At 35.2% G+C, this 15983-nt stretch overlaps 1 protein-coding gene across 1 annotated transcript in view; it reads left to right on the forward strand.

Annotated features, from left to right (window-relative positions):
• Nucleotides 1–318: 318 nt before the first annotated feature.
• GLRA3 (glycine receptor alpha 3) overlaps nt 319–15983 on the forward strand; it is a 156607-nt gene continuing 140942 nt past the window's right edge. Inside the window, exon 1 of the mRNA XM_060013620.1 lies at nt 319–389. Within this exon, the coding sequence (XP_059869603.1) occupies nt 319–389 (71 nt within the window). The remainder of the gene's footprint in view (nt 390–15983) is intronic.

Consider the following 15983-nt stretch of genomic DNA (forward strand, 5'->3'; position numbering starts at 1 on the left):
TGCCCAGAACCTAGGCACCTCAGACTTCTCATCTCATCCGTTATTCCGCTGTCACTGTATAAATCACCTGCACATGTGTAATCCTGTGAATCTCCCTTCAGCTCCTGCTCAGAGAAGGGGTCGAAAGGGAATTTCAAGTGTTTGAAAGAGAGGGTCTCCGCGGATCGCGGGGAGCTGTCTCAGGTGCTGAAGCTTTCCAGGCGTTGCTCTCCACCAACACCCCACGCAGTTAGACTGCACACTCTCATTCCCGGCTTTCTCCTTCCCCATGCCTTGGCTAAGACTCATTTCAGAGTCGTGAATCTTTCCCTCCGTATCATGGCCTACGTGAGACACTTTCGGACATTAGTTTCGGGATTTTACTTCTGGGAAGCAGCACTGCTACTCAGGTGAGTCCACTTGTATTTAACAGTTGGAGAACTCATTCAAGCCTTGCAACTACTTGTCATGGATGAAACCAAGAATGCAACTCGAAGTTGACTTGTTGAAAGTGTCCCTTAAATCGTATTGTTTTCTATCTAAAGGTATCTAGCAGTCTATCTCTTGAGACCTCTACAACATATAACTTTGCTCTGTTTTCACTAATTAATGTATTTTAGTAACTGGCATCTTATATTATTTGCAGCTGAGGTTACCCTAGCAAAAAAATATTTCCAAAGCCTAGGTCTTCCTTCTCAAATTGCTTTAAGTGTTTCTTTTTTCTAAGTGAATTATAAATTCTGGGTGTTACTCTCTTTTGTGAAAGTTACAAAACATTTAGTAATTAGAAATGGAACATTACTTACTTTTTAAAAGACAAAAAAAAATCTAGAGCATAAACATTTAGTGATCAGAGATATTCTGAACATTGTTGATATATCTAGAGGTTAAGTTCAAATGAATAGAATAATAAAGGCCTTGCAAGTACTATTTTCTAAAGAGCCTGGTTCATGGAGGCAAAATAATAAATAAATCACCAGATATGTTCTATGCCAAGAATAATTATTTTGGAGAAAGTAATAAGAAACCTATTGAATGGTAAAATTGTTCTATGATGTGTCATTTTCTTATCATATCCAGTCATATTTGGTAGGCTTTCTTTTTTTTTCTTTTTAATTAAAAGAGAAGAGAGACTAAACACAGATCAAGTAATTTAACCCCCATTCTTCATCAAACAATGTATAAGCAAGATACTGCTCATGGATTTTTGAACCAACAATATAAATTTTACTTTACTATTATAATTACCTTAAAATTTCCATTTTTTGGCTCACAAGACTTTCAAGAAGATTGAAATCAAATAATGAGAGTAACTAAGTTATTTGTATAATGGTTTCCATTTGAAGTATGTAAATATTCTTTTCTGGGTTGCTATGTCAAGTTTTTATCGTTAGGCACATTAGAAAAACATAGCATATCCCATAATAACTACCTTTAGTAACAGGAACTAGTTGTGAAGGTTATTATATTCTGAAATTATCCATTTTTTCTGAAGTGAGGTGTTGAAACCATTGTAAATCAGAATATTTTCAGTGAAAAATATTTTAATGACAGTAAATTTTTGTAACTTTACAATTGTTACAAGTTTCATACGTAGTGACCAAAGCAAAGAATGTAGAGCTTTTACATTTATGTAAATTGTATGGAAAGGAGTACAAAATTCATGTCATAAGATAAATTATTTTACCATAATTATTTCTTAATATCTTAGATAATACACATATTTATTTTTTTCAAAGAAATCAGAAGAGCTTAGTTGATAGATACTTAGGTTTAGAAAGTTTAATGTTAATAACTAAAATATTTTGATCGATGAGGTCAAATTTGTATAATGGCAAATCACCATAATATTTGTTATGATATATTCTTAGAATTTATCTTCATTAATATTAAATAATTTAGTTTAAAATGCTTTTTATGAATAGTCTAAAAATGTAATCACTTGAAAAAGACATACCCAATATAGAAGTTTTGGTGATACATATATTCTTCATCAAGTTTTTCTTTTTTCGTTCACAAATCGAAAAAAAGTTTTCTCTATCTTAGACTGGTCTTAGTAGCCATCACTCTATGAAGAACTTTAATCATACATAAAAAAATTAAGTATTTTTATTTTTTAGTGATGGTCCTTGAAGGAAAATTTTCTATAGAAATTTCCTTTAGAAAGTGAAGCTCCCTCTACTGGAAATATCTTGCAAAATACAGTTTCTTTATGGAGACCATTTTTTGTTCGCTAAGCCTATTCGTGAGGTATTGAGCAAAAAAGGAAACATGTAAAGGAAAAACTAAAGTCAAAAAAGTATTTTGTTTAAATTCATAAATATATCTTTTTAATTGAAAAATATTATTTCCAGGGAAATTTGGAAGTAAGAACAACAACCAGAAACCATATATGAAGTTTTAATTAAATAACATACTAGTAGAAGCGTTTTTTTTCCATAGGTTTAAGGTTTTAAAAATTTTTATTGAGATATAAATGCACAAAGAAAAATGTGCAAACAACAGAGTTCCAAATAAAGTGGCACAAAGGTAACACCATGTCAAGAGACCACGGATCAAGAAGTAGAATTGTCAGCATCACACGAGCATTCACCATGCCCCCTCTTACCACCATGTCTTTTCCCAAGCACTACTTTGCTGCAAAATCATCTCTATCCTGACTTATGGGACAATAAAACTTTTTCCTGCTTTTGAACTTTATATACTTATTTGAGTCTGCTTTATTTTTATGAAACATATGTGATTTATCTGTGTTATAGCATGTAGCAGTAGCTTGTTTATTCTCATTTCTGTATGGTATTCCATTATATGAAGACATCACAATCTACCCATTGTCCTACTGAGGAATATTTGGGTATTTTTTTGGGTTTTGGCTAGTGCTGCTATGAACCTCCTTGATCATGCCTTTTTTTGGTGAATACATGTGAATACGTGCATTTTGGGGACTATATGAGTTGGGTCCAAGAGTTTCACTAGGCAGAGGAATTGCTAGAATATAGGGTGGATATGAGTATGGTTAGCTTTAGTAGATACTGCAAGTTTTCTAAGGTAGTTTTACCTAGTTAAACTCCTATCAGTAATATATGAGAGTTCCTGTTGCTATTACTAGTACAAAATTTGATCAGTGCAACATTACTATAAAAATTTATAGTGCTTTCGTAGACTATTATTGCAAGTCCACAGATAATATTTTAGTTTCTATCTTGGCATATTTCTACATTTTAGTAAATGAGTTTTTTTTTTTTAATTAGGAAGCTTCTCTCCCCACAGAGATTCTACAAGTCAGTACCACTTTATTTTTTTTAATTAATTAATTTATTTATTTTTGGCTGCATTGGGTCTTCGTTGCTGCGCGTGGGCTTTCTCTAGTTACGGCGAGCAGGGGCTACCCTTCATTGTAGTATGCAAGCTTCTCATTGCGGTGGCTTCTCTTGTTGCAGAGCTCGGGCTCTAGGCGCGTGGGCTTCAGTAGTTGTGGCACACAGGCTCAGTACTTGTGGCGCATGGGCTTAGTTGCACCGCGGCATGTGGGATCTTCCTGGACCAGGACTCGAACCTGTGTCCCCTACATTGGCAGGCAGATTCTTAACCACTGCGCCACAAGGGAAACCCCAGTAAATGAGTTTTATTAAGGCAAAAACAGCAAAACAAAAACATTTACTGCTATACTATAATTAGGAGTATTCATTATCAGAATACATCAGGTATTAGAAATGTAATATTTAAAGGGAACTTATTAAAGAGGTGAATTCTTTTAATAAATACAAGTCAGACACAGACATAAAAAATCTACCTTTCCTAGTAGTGAAGTTTTTAAAATTTTCACATTTTGCTCAGATATTGCTGTTTTTTGAAAAAATTTTCCTATGGCTTTTGGATTCTACTTCTCATACTAATAAAATAAAGAACAAAACACCAGTGTTCAGCTTTCTTTGAAATGTAAATAAGTGATGATTATGAAGAGCTTACAGAACAAATTCCAAAAGCAGGAGAACTGCCAAAAATATTTCATCTAAATTAATTATTTTCACAACATACAATTTTGTTTTTCATCTTTATAGTTTGATACCAACACAGACTTGCTATTTGAATAAATTATGGTATATTGTGTCAAAACACTGAATGTATGAATTTCATACTTTATGATAATCACAAACAAAATGTTTTCTTGATTTACTTCAAAGCCTAAGAAAAACATTTTGGCATAGAATTTCTTATTTTTTGCTTTTGGTACGTTTTGGAGGATGGGGAAAATTCTTTTTAATGTTGGGTCTATTTTCTTATGTAAGATTTTGAAGAAAATGTACTTCAGGGGATAAAGTCATTATTATGATGATTTCTTGTATGTAGGTACTGTAGCAGGATTCTACATAGTGTTTTTAAATTATGCTACACATAATATATGCTTCTTCCCTTTGTATCTATAAATAATCATATGCTTTCCTAAGTGTAGAAGGATCGTGGCCCAGTTCTCTAGTCAATGCCTCAAGCAGTTTGCTCTGCAGATTCAGGAAACAGCTTTTAAATATTTCCTCTTGTATGTAATTTTTCTCTCCCTTGATCACACAACTATGTACTGAGGCAAGTCAATCACCAAATATGTGTTTAACGTGTAATGTTAAGCAATTCAACAAGATTTCCTCATCACATTCTGTGCACACATGTTTGTGCTAGGTACAGTTTGGCTAGGGATGATTGGGAAATTATCCCCTTTCCCATCATGGAACTTAGAGTCTAGCAGGAAAGAAAATACAAAGGTCCAGTGACAAAAGACAAACAGAAACAGCAATGTTTTAGGCAATGTGAAATAGGGAAGTTCCCCAGAGGGTTGGTACTTGTGCTGGATCTTATAAGATGCTTGTTCAATGGGCAGAAATGAGATATAAAGAAAATATTCTATGCAATAGGAATGATACAAGCCTATCATGTGCTAAGGGAATGGTGATGGTCAAATTCAGTTGAAAGATTTCCAATTTATGGTTTAAAATCATATTCTGCTAGCAACAACTATTGAGCTGACTACAATAATAAACCAGCCAAAATGTGGAGTTGCAGCTTCCTTTCATAATGGAATATGGATGAAATTTAGAAGCAAATCATTTAATTATAACTGGATAGTTATCATTATAGGAATGGTCTGGTAACTGGGCTCAAAATATCTCTATAAATCCCTTTCTTTCAGAGGTGAGTTTACCTCAAAATTACAATTAATCATAAGATTGCTAATAATCATCAGTAATAGTAAAAAACTATGTAAACAGACAACAATGACAAGACTACTAGAAGAAAAGGACAATCTGCTTGTTTTAGAGTTTGGAGATCATGTTTGAATTTTTCATCAAAATATGATCTCTTTAAAGAAAGAAAATCAGGTAGAGGATTTGGATTGTTGGAAGAAAAGGGGACAGTGAACTTGGTTTTGAGTTTGAGATGGTAGCAGTAGATCTGGGTATCCTGCTGTCAGCTGAGAAAACAGAGACAATGCTTGAACTGTAGACTGAACAGTTAAACTGTTACAAAGGTGATCACACTGTGTGCAAAGAACAAGAAACAGAAAAAATATTTATATGAGATGAAGGTAGAATATTTAGAGCAGGGCACAGAGACGTACTCAGAGAGAGTCCTGAGCTAAACTATGGAGGTGCGACTGGTCATAAATAAGTGACAAAGTCATAGATTTATCATAATTTTATACTGTCGATCCCAAGGACTTGCTCTTATCAATAGCATATGTCTATCCCTTTTCTATAGAGCCTTTGAATGCTCTAATTTCAACTAATCTCATAAACTAGTCCACAGTCACGGATGATTAAAAACTTAAGTTTTCTCAGGAGACTTTTAGGGAATTATTTTGGAGAAGATGCATCTTTAACTTTTACTTACTACATGAAGCATATTGGATGAATCCTCCTTGATTTTCCCACCAAACCTGTCTCTTAAACTCTTCGCCAAATGATTAGCGTTATACTTGGATTAACTGTATTTATTGAAAATGAACTCCTGTGTATGCAGATGTCCATTTTGAAACATGGGTGGTTTGTCTTTCTCCACTAGAAGAAAGCTGTAGCTTTGTCTTGTTGGAAAAATGCATCAAGAAGAGAGATAAGCGAGTTAGCTTCGAGAACTGGTTCTGGAGTGAAGGCAGGCATTCTAAGACAGGACCAACTGTTTAGTAACAAACAGAGTGTGTGAATAGAATGAGCTCTTTCATCCCAGAAAATGAAGCTATTCAAACAACTGCATGGCAACCACACACATTTTAAGAACAGAGTTTGAAATCCTCAGATATTGTCAGAAGAGGAAGCAATAGCAAAAAATAAAATAAAATAAAATAAAAAAAGCAGCTCCGTTACAGTGTATTTCTGAAATTCTTTCAGAATCTCCATACTAGAGATATTTTTAGGAGGAAGTATTGCCAGTACCTCTCAGACAATTTGAGGCACAGAAGCAGTAACCTCAGTGGTACAATTAAGAATAGCATAAAGTGGAAAGGTTATTAACATCCTCTGAGATAGTTTATTGCATGGAATAACTTCCAATGCAAACGATGAAGCATTCTCTAGGAGAGCATGCAAAATTTACACACTGACAAAAATAACCAATTAGGATTTATAGACCCTGAGATATTTCTGATACTACTTTACAAACATTGCCAATATAGGTTGGTTGGGCTTACATTGGAGGTAACTAGTCCATCCAATATTGTACCTAAATTTGAAAATCTCTCAAAAATATCTATAACAGGGACTTGCCTCGTGGTCCAGTGGGTAAGACTCTGCGCTCCCAATGCACGGGGCCTGGGTTCGATCCCTGGTCTGGGAGCTAGATCCCACATGCCGCAACTAAGAAGCCCGCGTGCCGCAACTAAGACCCGTTGCAGCCTAAATATTAAAAAAAAAAATCTATAACAGGTAGTCATCCTGTAAACGTTAAAATTTCCAGCAATAAGGACCTTTTTACCTGAAAAGGAAAATGTTTATCAAATAATTTTAATGAATAAAAAACAAAATGTCATTCTGTTTTCTCCTGGACGTAGGAAACTTCCTTTGGGCACATGTGCTCCCTCTCCCCAAATATTTGTTTCTGTATTTTTTCCCTTTTTTTTCATGCTTGCTTCTTCACTTAAAATGACCATCCTGCTTGTGGAGAGTGTGCTTTTTATTTGAGACACAGTTTGAATTGATAATATTTTCCATGTGGTTGCTCCATGCATGAAGCTTGTATACTCCAGTTGCAGGGTGCCTGTAGCAGTCTACCTGAATCTCTTTGTAACTTTATAAAAGTCTATGGAGCAATGACTGCATTTCCAGGCAGTGTGCAATGTGCTAGAGAAGCAGAATCTCAACTTTCTATAATATGCCACCGTAGAGGGGGGGACGTGACATCACCTTCAAATGTGTGTTTTAGATTTTCATGCAAGTCTTGTCTCTCCTTCTTGATTGTAACTCCCATGAGGATAGGATTGTTTCTGATCTTGTTTTACTGCCATAATATTTAATTCAATGTCATGCGTGGAGTAGATGCTTGATAAAACAACAGATCCGCACTGAGATGACACCTACCTACCTGTCATCTCTGTTTATCTGTCTATAACTCTAGATTTGAATTTTATTTCAACCTGTGTTATTACTTGGAGTGGAAAGAGAATCTTGTGTTCAAGATACCATAAAGGCTATAAGATCAAATAAATTGCCTCAGAAGATGTTACCAGCTCTGAGAAGTTGTAAAACAGACATAAATTGGCAGCTCCCAGTGGAAAAGTGATAGATTTGCTTCTCCTTATCACCATGAGAAATTGAGATTTCTATTGTATAATGCATTATTTCTCAACTTATTTTCCCCATCATTGCCTCCTAAGGAGCCCTTTAAAGATATTTTTAGACTTTTTTTTTCTAATTGCCTGCATGAAATTGTAATATCACAGTACATTGTATATTTGCTCATGTGTAGTATATAGCCATAGATACATAGAGATAGAGATAGATTTGTGCTTTATATGTAAGAAGAATAAGATTTTTCACCCCCAAGATAAAACTCACCCACCCTCCTTGGGTTGATAACACCCCTCTTGAGAATGCATGGTGTAAAGCTTGCTACTTTTTATGATACTTAGACTATAGTTGTATAGTTTCATTGTTTGGAGTCATGACCTAGAAGTAAAGCAATCATTTATCTGTTGACACCGTTTAAGATAATTTAATCCTAAAAGCATTAGGAAACTTTAGTGACATCTTTTTCTGTAAGTACATAAAGTTCCCAGAAGCCACTAGGCTTCCATCAATAAATTTCAAATCACAGTTGCCTCTACCAACATCACTGTTCAATGACTTTCATAATTTCATGAAACTATTTTTTAAAAAACAAAATCTTGGAGATAATATCATTTACAGTTTATTTTTCTATGATTTAGACTCTGTTGACTTTCTTTTGTTTTCAAAGTAAGATAAATGAAAAAGTTCAAATTCCTTTTTAAAGTTAAATTTATAGTTGTTATAGAAAGGATCTCAACAGTTAGTACTGACATAAGGTCTGGATATTCTTCAATTCAGGAGTTCAGGGATATGTACAAAAAGCTGAGAGTAATGTTACCATTAAAATAAAAACTGATTGGGACTTCCCTGGCGGTCCAGTGGTTGAGACTTCACCTTCCAATGCAGGGAGTGCAGGTTCGATCCTTGGTCGGAGAGTTAAGATCCCACATGCCTCACGACCAGAAAACCCAAACATAAAACAGCAACAATATTGTAACAAATTCAATAAAGACTTAAAAAAAATGGTCCACATAAAACAAAAAAACTGATTGAAAGAAAATAGAGTAACAAGTAAAATGCTACTAATAGAAAAGAAAGTAGGAATGATTATTAATTGGCAGTAAGGTGTCAGCAAATCATCAGAAAACGATGTTTATCTTGCTGTTTGGTTTTGTTTTGCTTTGGTTTGTTTTGCTTTGGTTTGGTTCATACTGGCCATACAATACTTAAGGTGGGGAATTGGGGGAAGATAAATGATGTGAACGTTGATGAAACAACCACTCAAATACCATCCATCAAATGCCTGGGAGGACCATATGCATTCTATCTGTCTGGCTAATTTCTACTCAACTCACTTTACCTTCTTGAAGAATCCTTCTCTGAGCTCCCCCAGGTCTAGGTGAGGATACCTCCTCTGTGCTTCCAGGAATACAGTACCTTTATTATTGCATATGTCCCAGGGCTGTGGTAATGGCCTGAATACTGCCTCTAGTTCAAACTGTGAAGCCCTGGACGGCAGCGACAGTAACATATTTCTAGTTCTATCACCAGGGCTTAAAAGAGTGTCTTGCACACTGACAGGGCTCACTCATTTCTGAAATGAAACACTTCTCCCCACCCCCCCAAAGCAGATTTACAATTTCAAATAAATAATTCTAGGCATAAATAAAAATACTATGCTGTCTTTCTTTCCTTCTAGCATTTAGGAGGAAAATTAGTGAGAGATTTGGTGCTTTGTTTTTTCTCTTTATTCCCAATTTTATTTGTCTGTGGTAATATATTTACCCACTTGCCTCTTATCTCTCTTTTCTTTCACAGAAAATATTCTTCTACGTTTTTCCATTTCCTCACTACTTACTTATGTCTCACTTGTTCCTATCTGGGATCTATCCCCACCTCTACAAAATGAAGCAGTACTGAGCTTCCATGTCATGATAGCTTCTTCTTTTAAACATTGGAAAAAGGGAATAGCACTTAACATAAAAATGGTTGTAGCAAATAACTATTTCATGTATATATAAAATACATATATACGTATATAAAATATATTTTAAAGCAACATATAATTTTTAATTATCTACTTTTTGTAAGATCTCTGCAGTGAAAAAAGAAGACATAATTAAACGACCATTCTAAATAATAATCAAATAAATAATGCATATTCTCAATGCATAATGTTTGAATTTCTATTATGGCACCTCTCACAGTTCTGGGATCAGAATCACTGACACGTTTCCAATTCCCTAGATAAACTGAGAACCATTGATATCACAGAATATTTATTTTTGCCTTTAATCTGTTTACTCACATACATTTAATGTTTTAAGCCCAAGAGACTCTATAAAGGGTGGTTGATTGACAATTTCTTTTTTGCTGGCAATTGTTGAAAATGTAATCATGAACAACTACCCAAAATAGTAACAATTATAAATACTGGGAAAAGAAAATATCTTTTTTGGAATGCAGAGGAGTATAAAATTTTTATAAAGAGGCAGAGAATTTAAATGGACCGTGAACAGTTGATGGAATGTGAGTGGGCAAGAAAGAGGGAAGAGTGTTTCAGACAGAAAAAGCATCCTTAGAAAAGACAACGGGCCAGTCTCCATGTGAAATGGAGGATACGGCAAACTTGATAGTAACATCTCAACCATGGGCCCCCCAAGTTTTCCTGTCTAATAAATTCATGCTTTATGTTGTTTTAGAACTAACTTCCTGGGGAAAATCTATATGACTATTGTAGCGTGTTAGAAAACATCCGCAAATATTTATTCCAATAATAGTTTTCTCTAAACAAAATATTTCATTGTTATCACTTGCTTATGAGGGAAGAGAATATTCACATAAGCTACTTTGTATTCACTAGTTCTGTTGATATCACTATACATGTATTTTTTTAATTTGTATCATTTAAGTGTGTATCCGAAGTCTGAGTACTGAAACTTAATTATTAGTAGATCAAATAAAACAAAAATCCAAGAAAAGGAGAGAGTTATGACTTTTCATAGTTTTATAAACAATTACATTCCTGACAAGGGAAAGAAGAATGACACATGATAAAATCGTAATGAAAAACTTAAAAGCAATCTATCTCTATAAATTCCTTTCTTATTATAAAATAATAAAACACTAATATACATTAAATGATATTTTCCACCAGTTCTTAAATTGCTCCTATTTAAGAAGAGAATTACCTTTAGTCTATTAAAACACTAAGGGACCCAACTTTGTATAGTACTGCCTAGTAAGAAGAAATGCACCTTCCGTGTTTTTCTCTTGCTTCTTGTTTTATTTATTGGGAAGAATAGAGGTAGCAGAGGATTATATGGATAAAACCATTAGAAATCTCCCTTCTGCCTCATGTTGCTTCTTTCTAAAAACTTTAAAACCCTTTAAAAGATTATGAAATCTTCTTTTCCCCTCTTAAATTCCTGAAATTGGGCTTATCTCTTTCTTCCTACAAATCTTAAATACGGTACGTATCATCAAAGACACAGAATCTACTGCAGACCTCAGTTGGTGCCTACTGAGATTATATAGAGAATTAGGTTTTATGTGTAGCCTAACTATCTCCCCCTAAATAATAATATGTAAACTTAAAATTTTGCTCTACTTCAAAAGGCCAAAGTGTATGACATTCTTTGTGTGCTTTTGTACGGTTATATACGTCAACTTACAGCAAAAATTACATCGGAAAATCTTAATCAGTATGAAAAAAATTCAAATTCCTGGAACATATGAAAATTCAAGCTCAAAAATACAGTAGTAAAAGAAGATGAGATTTATACCTCTACAGGAAAGAGCTAGTTTATTTTAGATGGTTTCTAAACTAACTTTTCTTGCCTCAGTCTTCTCTGTGCATGCACTTGTGTGCACATGTGAAAACAAGAAGGAATTTAGAGAAAGACGACTCAGGGTCAGATCTCAGCTCTGTCTTTGAAGGGCTGGGTGGCTTTTCTATACACTGAGTGATTGTACTTAACATGCTACTTTAAAAATGTAATGGGTAAAGCTGTATCCATCTATGGAATACATTTTTTTTTTTAAACGAACACAGTCAGAAACGCACTAATCACTCCTTAAGAGAAAATATGTACTTAGGATTACAGCTCTAATTTCTCACTTCACCTAATATCAGTAGCCTTTATTCAAAGAAGCTATTTTTTTTTTCTAAAATCCATTGTAGTGGTAGATGTGAAAGATGTTGAGTGGCAGGAAAATAAACAAGGGATAAACAGACTAGCCCTTTATAGCTGTGTTAGTTCAGATTAGGTTCATTTGTGACTGACAGAAAGTGCACAATAATATTGGTTTAAGAAAGATTTGTTTTTCTTTCAAAAAAAAAGGAAAAGAAAAACCATGGAAGCAACCAGACCACATCTGGAATGGGAGTTCACTGATCTTTCTATCTTCTTGTTTTGTCATTCTTAACGTAGGATTTCTTCCTTGAGATCCAAGATAGATGCTCTGATTTCAGAAATCATAGCTGCTTTCCAGCTATCAGAAAAGAAGAAGAGGCTTATCTTTAAAGGCATTTCCAAGAAGTTAAAGATTTCTCAGTTTCACTCTTAGCTTTGAGTGTCCATGTGGCCAAGTTCCGGCCACTAAGTTGCAAATGGAAGTGGCATGTTCGGCTTTTTGGAAGTGCATGCGAAGGGAGGTCCAGAGGCTCCAGCTCATATTTTACGTTCACCGTTATGGAACTCAGTCTTTCAAGTGAAGCCAAAGGGAATTATTGCAAGTAGGAAAGGAGCATGATCAGACTGTGTCTCAGAAATATCACTAAAGAAGTAATATGGATAAGATACAAGGATGTAATGTACAGCACAGGGAATAGAGCCAATATTTGATAATAACTACAAATGAAGTACAATCTATAAAAATATTGAATCACTATGTTTTAAAAAATAAAAATTGATAAAAATAAAATAAGCCTCAGGCAAATTTGATATATAGATTACTAGTAATATGCATATATATGAGTAAAATATTGTCAAGGAACATATTTATCAATACGTATACATGCAAGCATATACGTAATAATGTATACATTTATTGGAAGTGCATGTTTGGATATTTTTGAAGTTTCGGAGTGGGCAATTATAGAAGTTTGGAGAGCACTTGTCTAGACGAGAGATACACAGGAAAGTGATAATACGTGTGTGTGTGTGTGTGTGTGTGTGTGTGTGTGTGTGTGTGAGAGAGAGAGAGAGAGAGAGAGAGAGAGAGAGAACTGCTTTAATGAGAACATAGGATTCACTAAGCGCACAAGAGGGCACATAATTGTTAGTGGGGGGGTGCAGCGTGGAGGTAGGACAACTTTTCAAAAGATGTGGTCCTTGAATTGAATTGTCAAAGTGAGAAGCAAAGGTGATCTGGGCAGAATCAACTGCCTGTGCAAAGATGTATGCACAAACCAGCATTAAAATGTAGGAACCACAGCTGGTTCAGTGTGACTGGAAGCTACATTATATGTCAGGCGCGGGATGACAGACAAGGCTGGAGGGGATGTAGGTCATATTTTTTATATAATTTTCCAGAATAAAGGGAAGTTTCCATTTTATTTTATTTTTTTGCCACACCACGCAGCTGGTGGGATCTTAGTTCCCCAACCAGGGATTGAACCCGGGGCCACAGCAGTGAAAGCACCGAGCCCTAACGACTGGACCACCAGGGAAGTCCCAAGAAGTTTCCATTTTAAAATGTTTCTCAAAATGTTTCAACTATACCACCTTTTACTTTTTGCCAAAATTAATTGTTTTTCAAACATTAATTTTTAAAATTGGGGTTGTATATCTTTTTTATAATATGAATCATTTCCAAATTATTATATAGAAAAAAGGGAACACTTTGATAATTTTGCAGGTTAGTTAAAGTTACTGCAAACACTGAAGAAAACCTAAGACCTCTGAAAATCTCCAAAACTTTTTCAAATGTTTCTAAACATCAGCTTATTCTAAATAGTAGATATCATGGTTGACTCTTCTAATTTTCAGTGTTTAGCATTATTTTTATTTTTACCCCCTTTTTCTTATTTTTTCAATCCTAATATTTGTAGAAAAATGCACAACTTGAGATCATTACCTTGATTTTTTCTCAAGAGAAAGGGGAAATTTATTATTTTTCTACAACACATTATGCTGCTTATATTCAAGCAGAATGGTTGAATGTTTGTGATAAGAATAAATATTCCAGTATACAAATAAAGTATAACTATTATCCAAAAAAAGGAAGCAATATGGAGAACTTAACAGAAAGTATGTTCACAGTGGGGAAGGGAAAAACTGGCCTCAGGGAGAGTAGAAAACGGTTAATGCAATAGGACATCCCAAAAATGGAGAGAAAGAAGCAATATGAGAAATGACCAAAAAAAAAAAAAAAAGTCTTGTCCGCTGCTTGGACGTGGAGGATCAGAGAGAATGGTCTAGGATAAGCCTCATATTTATACCTTTAGTAACTGGGTGAAAAATAGTGCCACGACAAGAATAGGGCATAAAAGAAGAGGCATAGCCATGTAGAAAAGTATCATAAGTTAAGTTCCAGATATGTATGGTGAATGTAATGCCTATGAGATATCCAGTTGATGGAAAACTTCAGCACAGAGGTGAGAACACAAGACCTGGGACTAGATAAGATTGGATGGCTAGAATTCTGGGGCAAGGTTTTCCTACATTTTTTAATACTTGAGCACACATGGATGTTTCATCTCATTGTACAAACAAATAAGCCTGGTGACTCTCAGTCCTCAAGCCTGGCTCTAGCTGCACCATCTCACACACTGCAGGCTGAGCTGTGGCTAACACAGCACACCTGTAATCCACTGGGGCTTGCAGATGTCAAAAAGTCCTTCCCTGCCGAGGGCACTGCTGCTCAAAATGTGGTCCTTTAACCAGAAGAATAACCATCACCTGAGAGGCTGTTAGACCTGCAAACTCACCACAACTTACTGAGTCAGAATCTGCATTTTATCCAGCCCGGCAGATGAGTCATAAAGCATATTCAGATTTGAAAAGCACTGTCTTAAAAACACCAGCTTCTAAGGGATGAGCAGAAGGAGAGGTACTGGCAAAAAAAAAAAAAAAAAAAAAAAAAAGGATGGGGATTATGATAAGAGAAAAATGAGAACTAACACGGAGTGCGTCAGACAACCAAAAAGAAAAGTTTTGGAAATAAAAGAATGATCAATAACACAATAATATCAAATGCCATAAAAACCAAAAGAAATGTGGAAGATTATAAATAGCCTTTTGATACAAAAATACATGTACCGCTATGTTAGAAGATTGAATTGTGCGTTAAAGAAAAATATAGATTCCCTTTTTTAGAAGAGGCTATACTGTATGAGGAAGTAACAGTGGACACAGATGTGGCAGGCACTTCTTCATTTGCTTGTTTAATTTTGCTTTTACAATGAAAGGAGATTTGAGCTTGCTCACATCCTGGAAGAAAGAAGTCAGTAGATTAGGAAATGCTTAGGAAAACACAAGAGAGGTTCAGAAGAGAAAGGGCAAAGTCACTGATGAGGTGAAAAGGAAGAGTTTTAAGAGCAGTCGTTGAGGGGTAGCTTTTGAACCAGAAGTCTTAAGTCTTTCTCTGGGACCGGAGGCAGAATGTGACAGGTGGTAGAGACGGGAATTGTGATTTTGTTATTCAGTTGCATGCTCAGTTATCTCTTTGAAGTAGGAGACAAGGTCATTAGTCGAGATAAAGATGAACAACGAAGCAGACAGGTTTAGGCTGATTTAACGGTTACAAAACACAGAATATAGCTGAGTCCACATTACCTCTGGTACTGGACAGGCTGTGCTCCCAGCTTTCTTGGAAGAGTCGGTCCAGCCCCATGAGAGCAAAAGCCCCCATCACTCTGCAGAGGAGCGGGATGAAGCCTAGGACATGATCTTTATTCAGGCCTCGCTCATTTAGGTGGCAAAGTCAGAGGTAGAGCCCACATCACCTAATTCAAATTAACTGCTTATTTTTCCAAAAGAGCACAGTGATTTAGGCTCTTCTACACTAGAAAAAGGAATGATCACATCATTCTTTAAAAGGTGAAATGTGGCTCATTCAGCTAGAATCACAGTAAGTTTTTTTTAATGAATAGTTTCATCAAAAAATATAAGAACGAGACCCACTTTCAAACTTTTTGCTCTTCTCAGGGTTCTATACATGAACACCATGTGTGGCAGTGTAGGTGTGTCCACTCACATCTCTGACCCGTTTCTTTTCAATCTTGAAAATAGGTAGTCTTTTCCTAGG

The sequence above is a fragment of the Delphinus delphis genome, chromosome 6 (genome assembly GCF_949987515.2).
Source record: "Delphinus delphis chromosome 6, mDelDel1.2, whole genome shotgun sequence".
In the NCBI taxonomy this organism is placed as follows: Eukaryota; Metazoa; Chordata; class Mammalia; order Artiodactyla; family Delphinidae; genus Delphinus; species Delphinus delphis.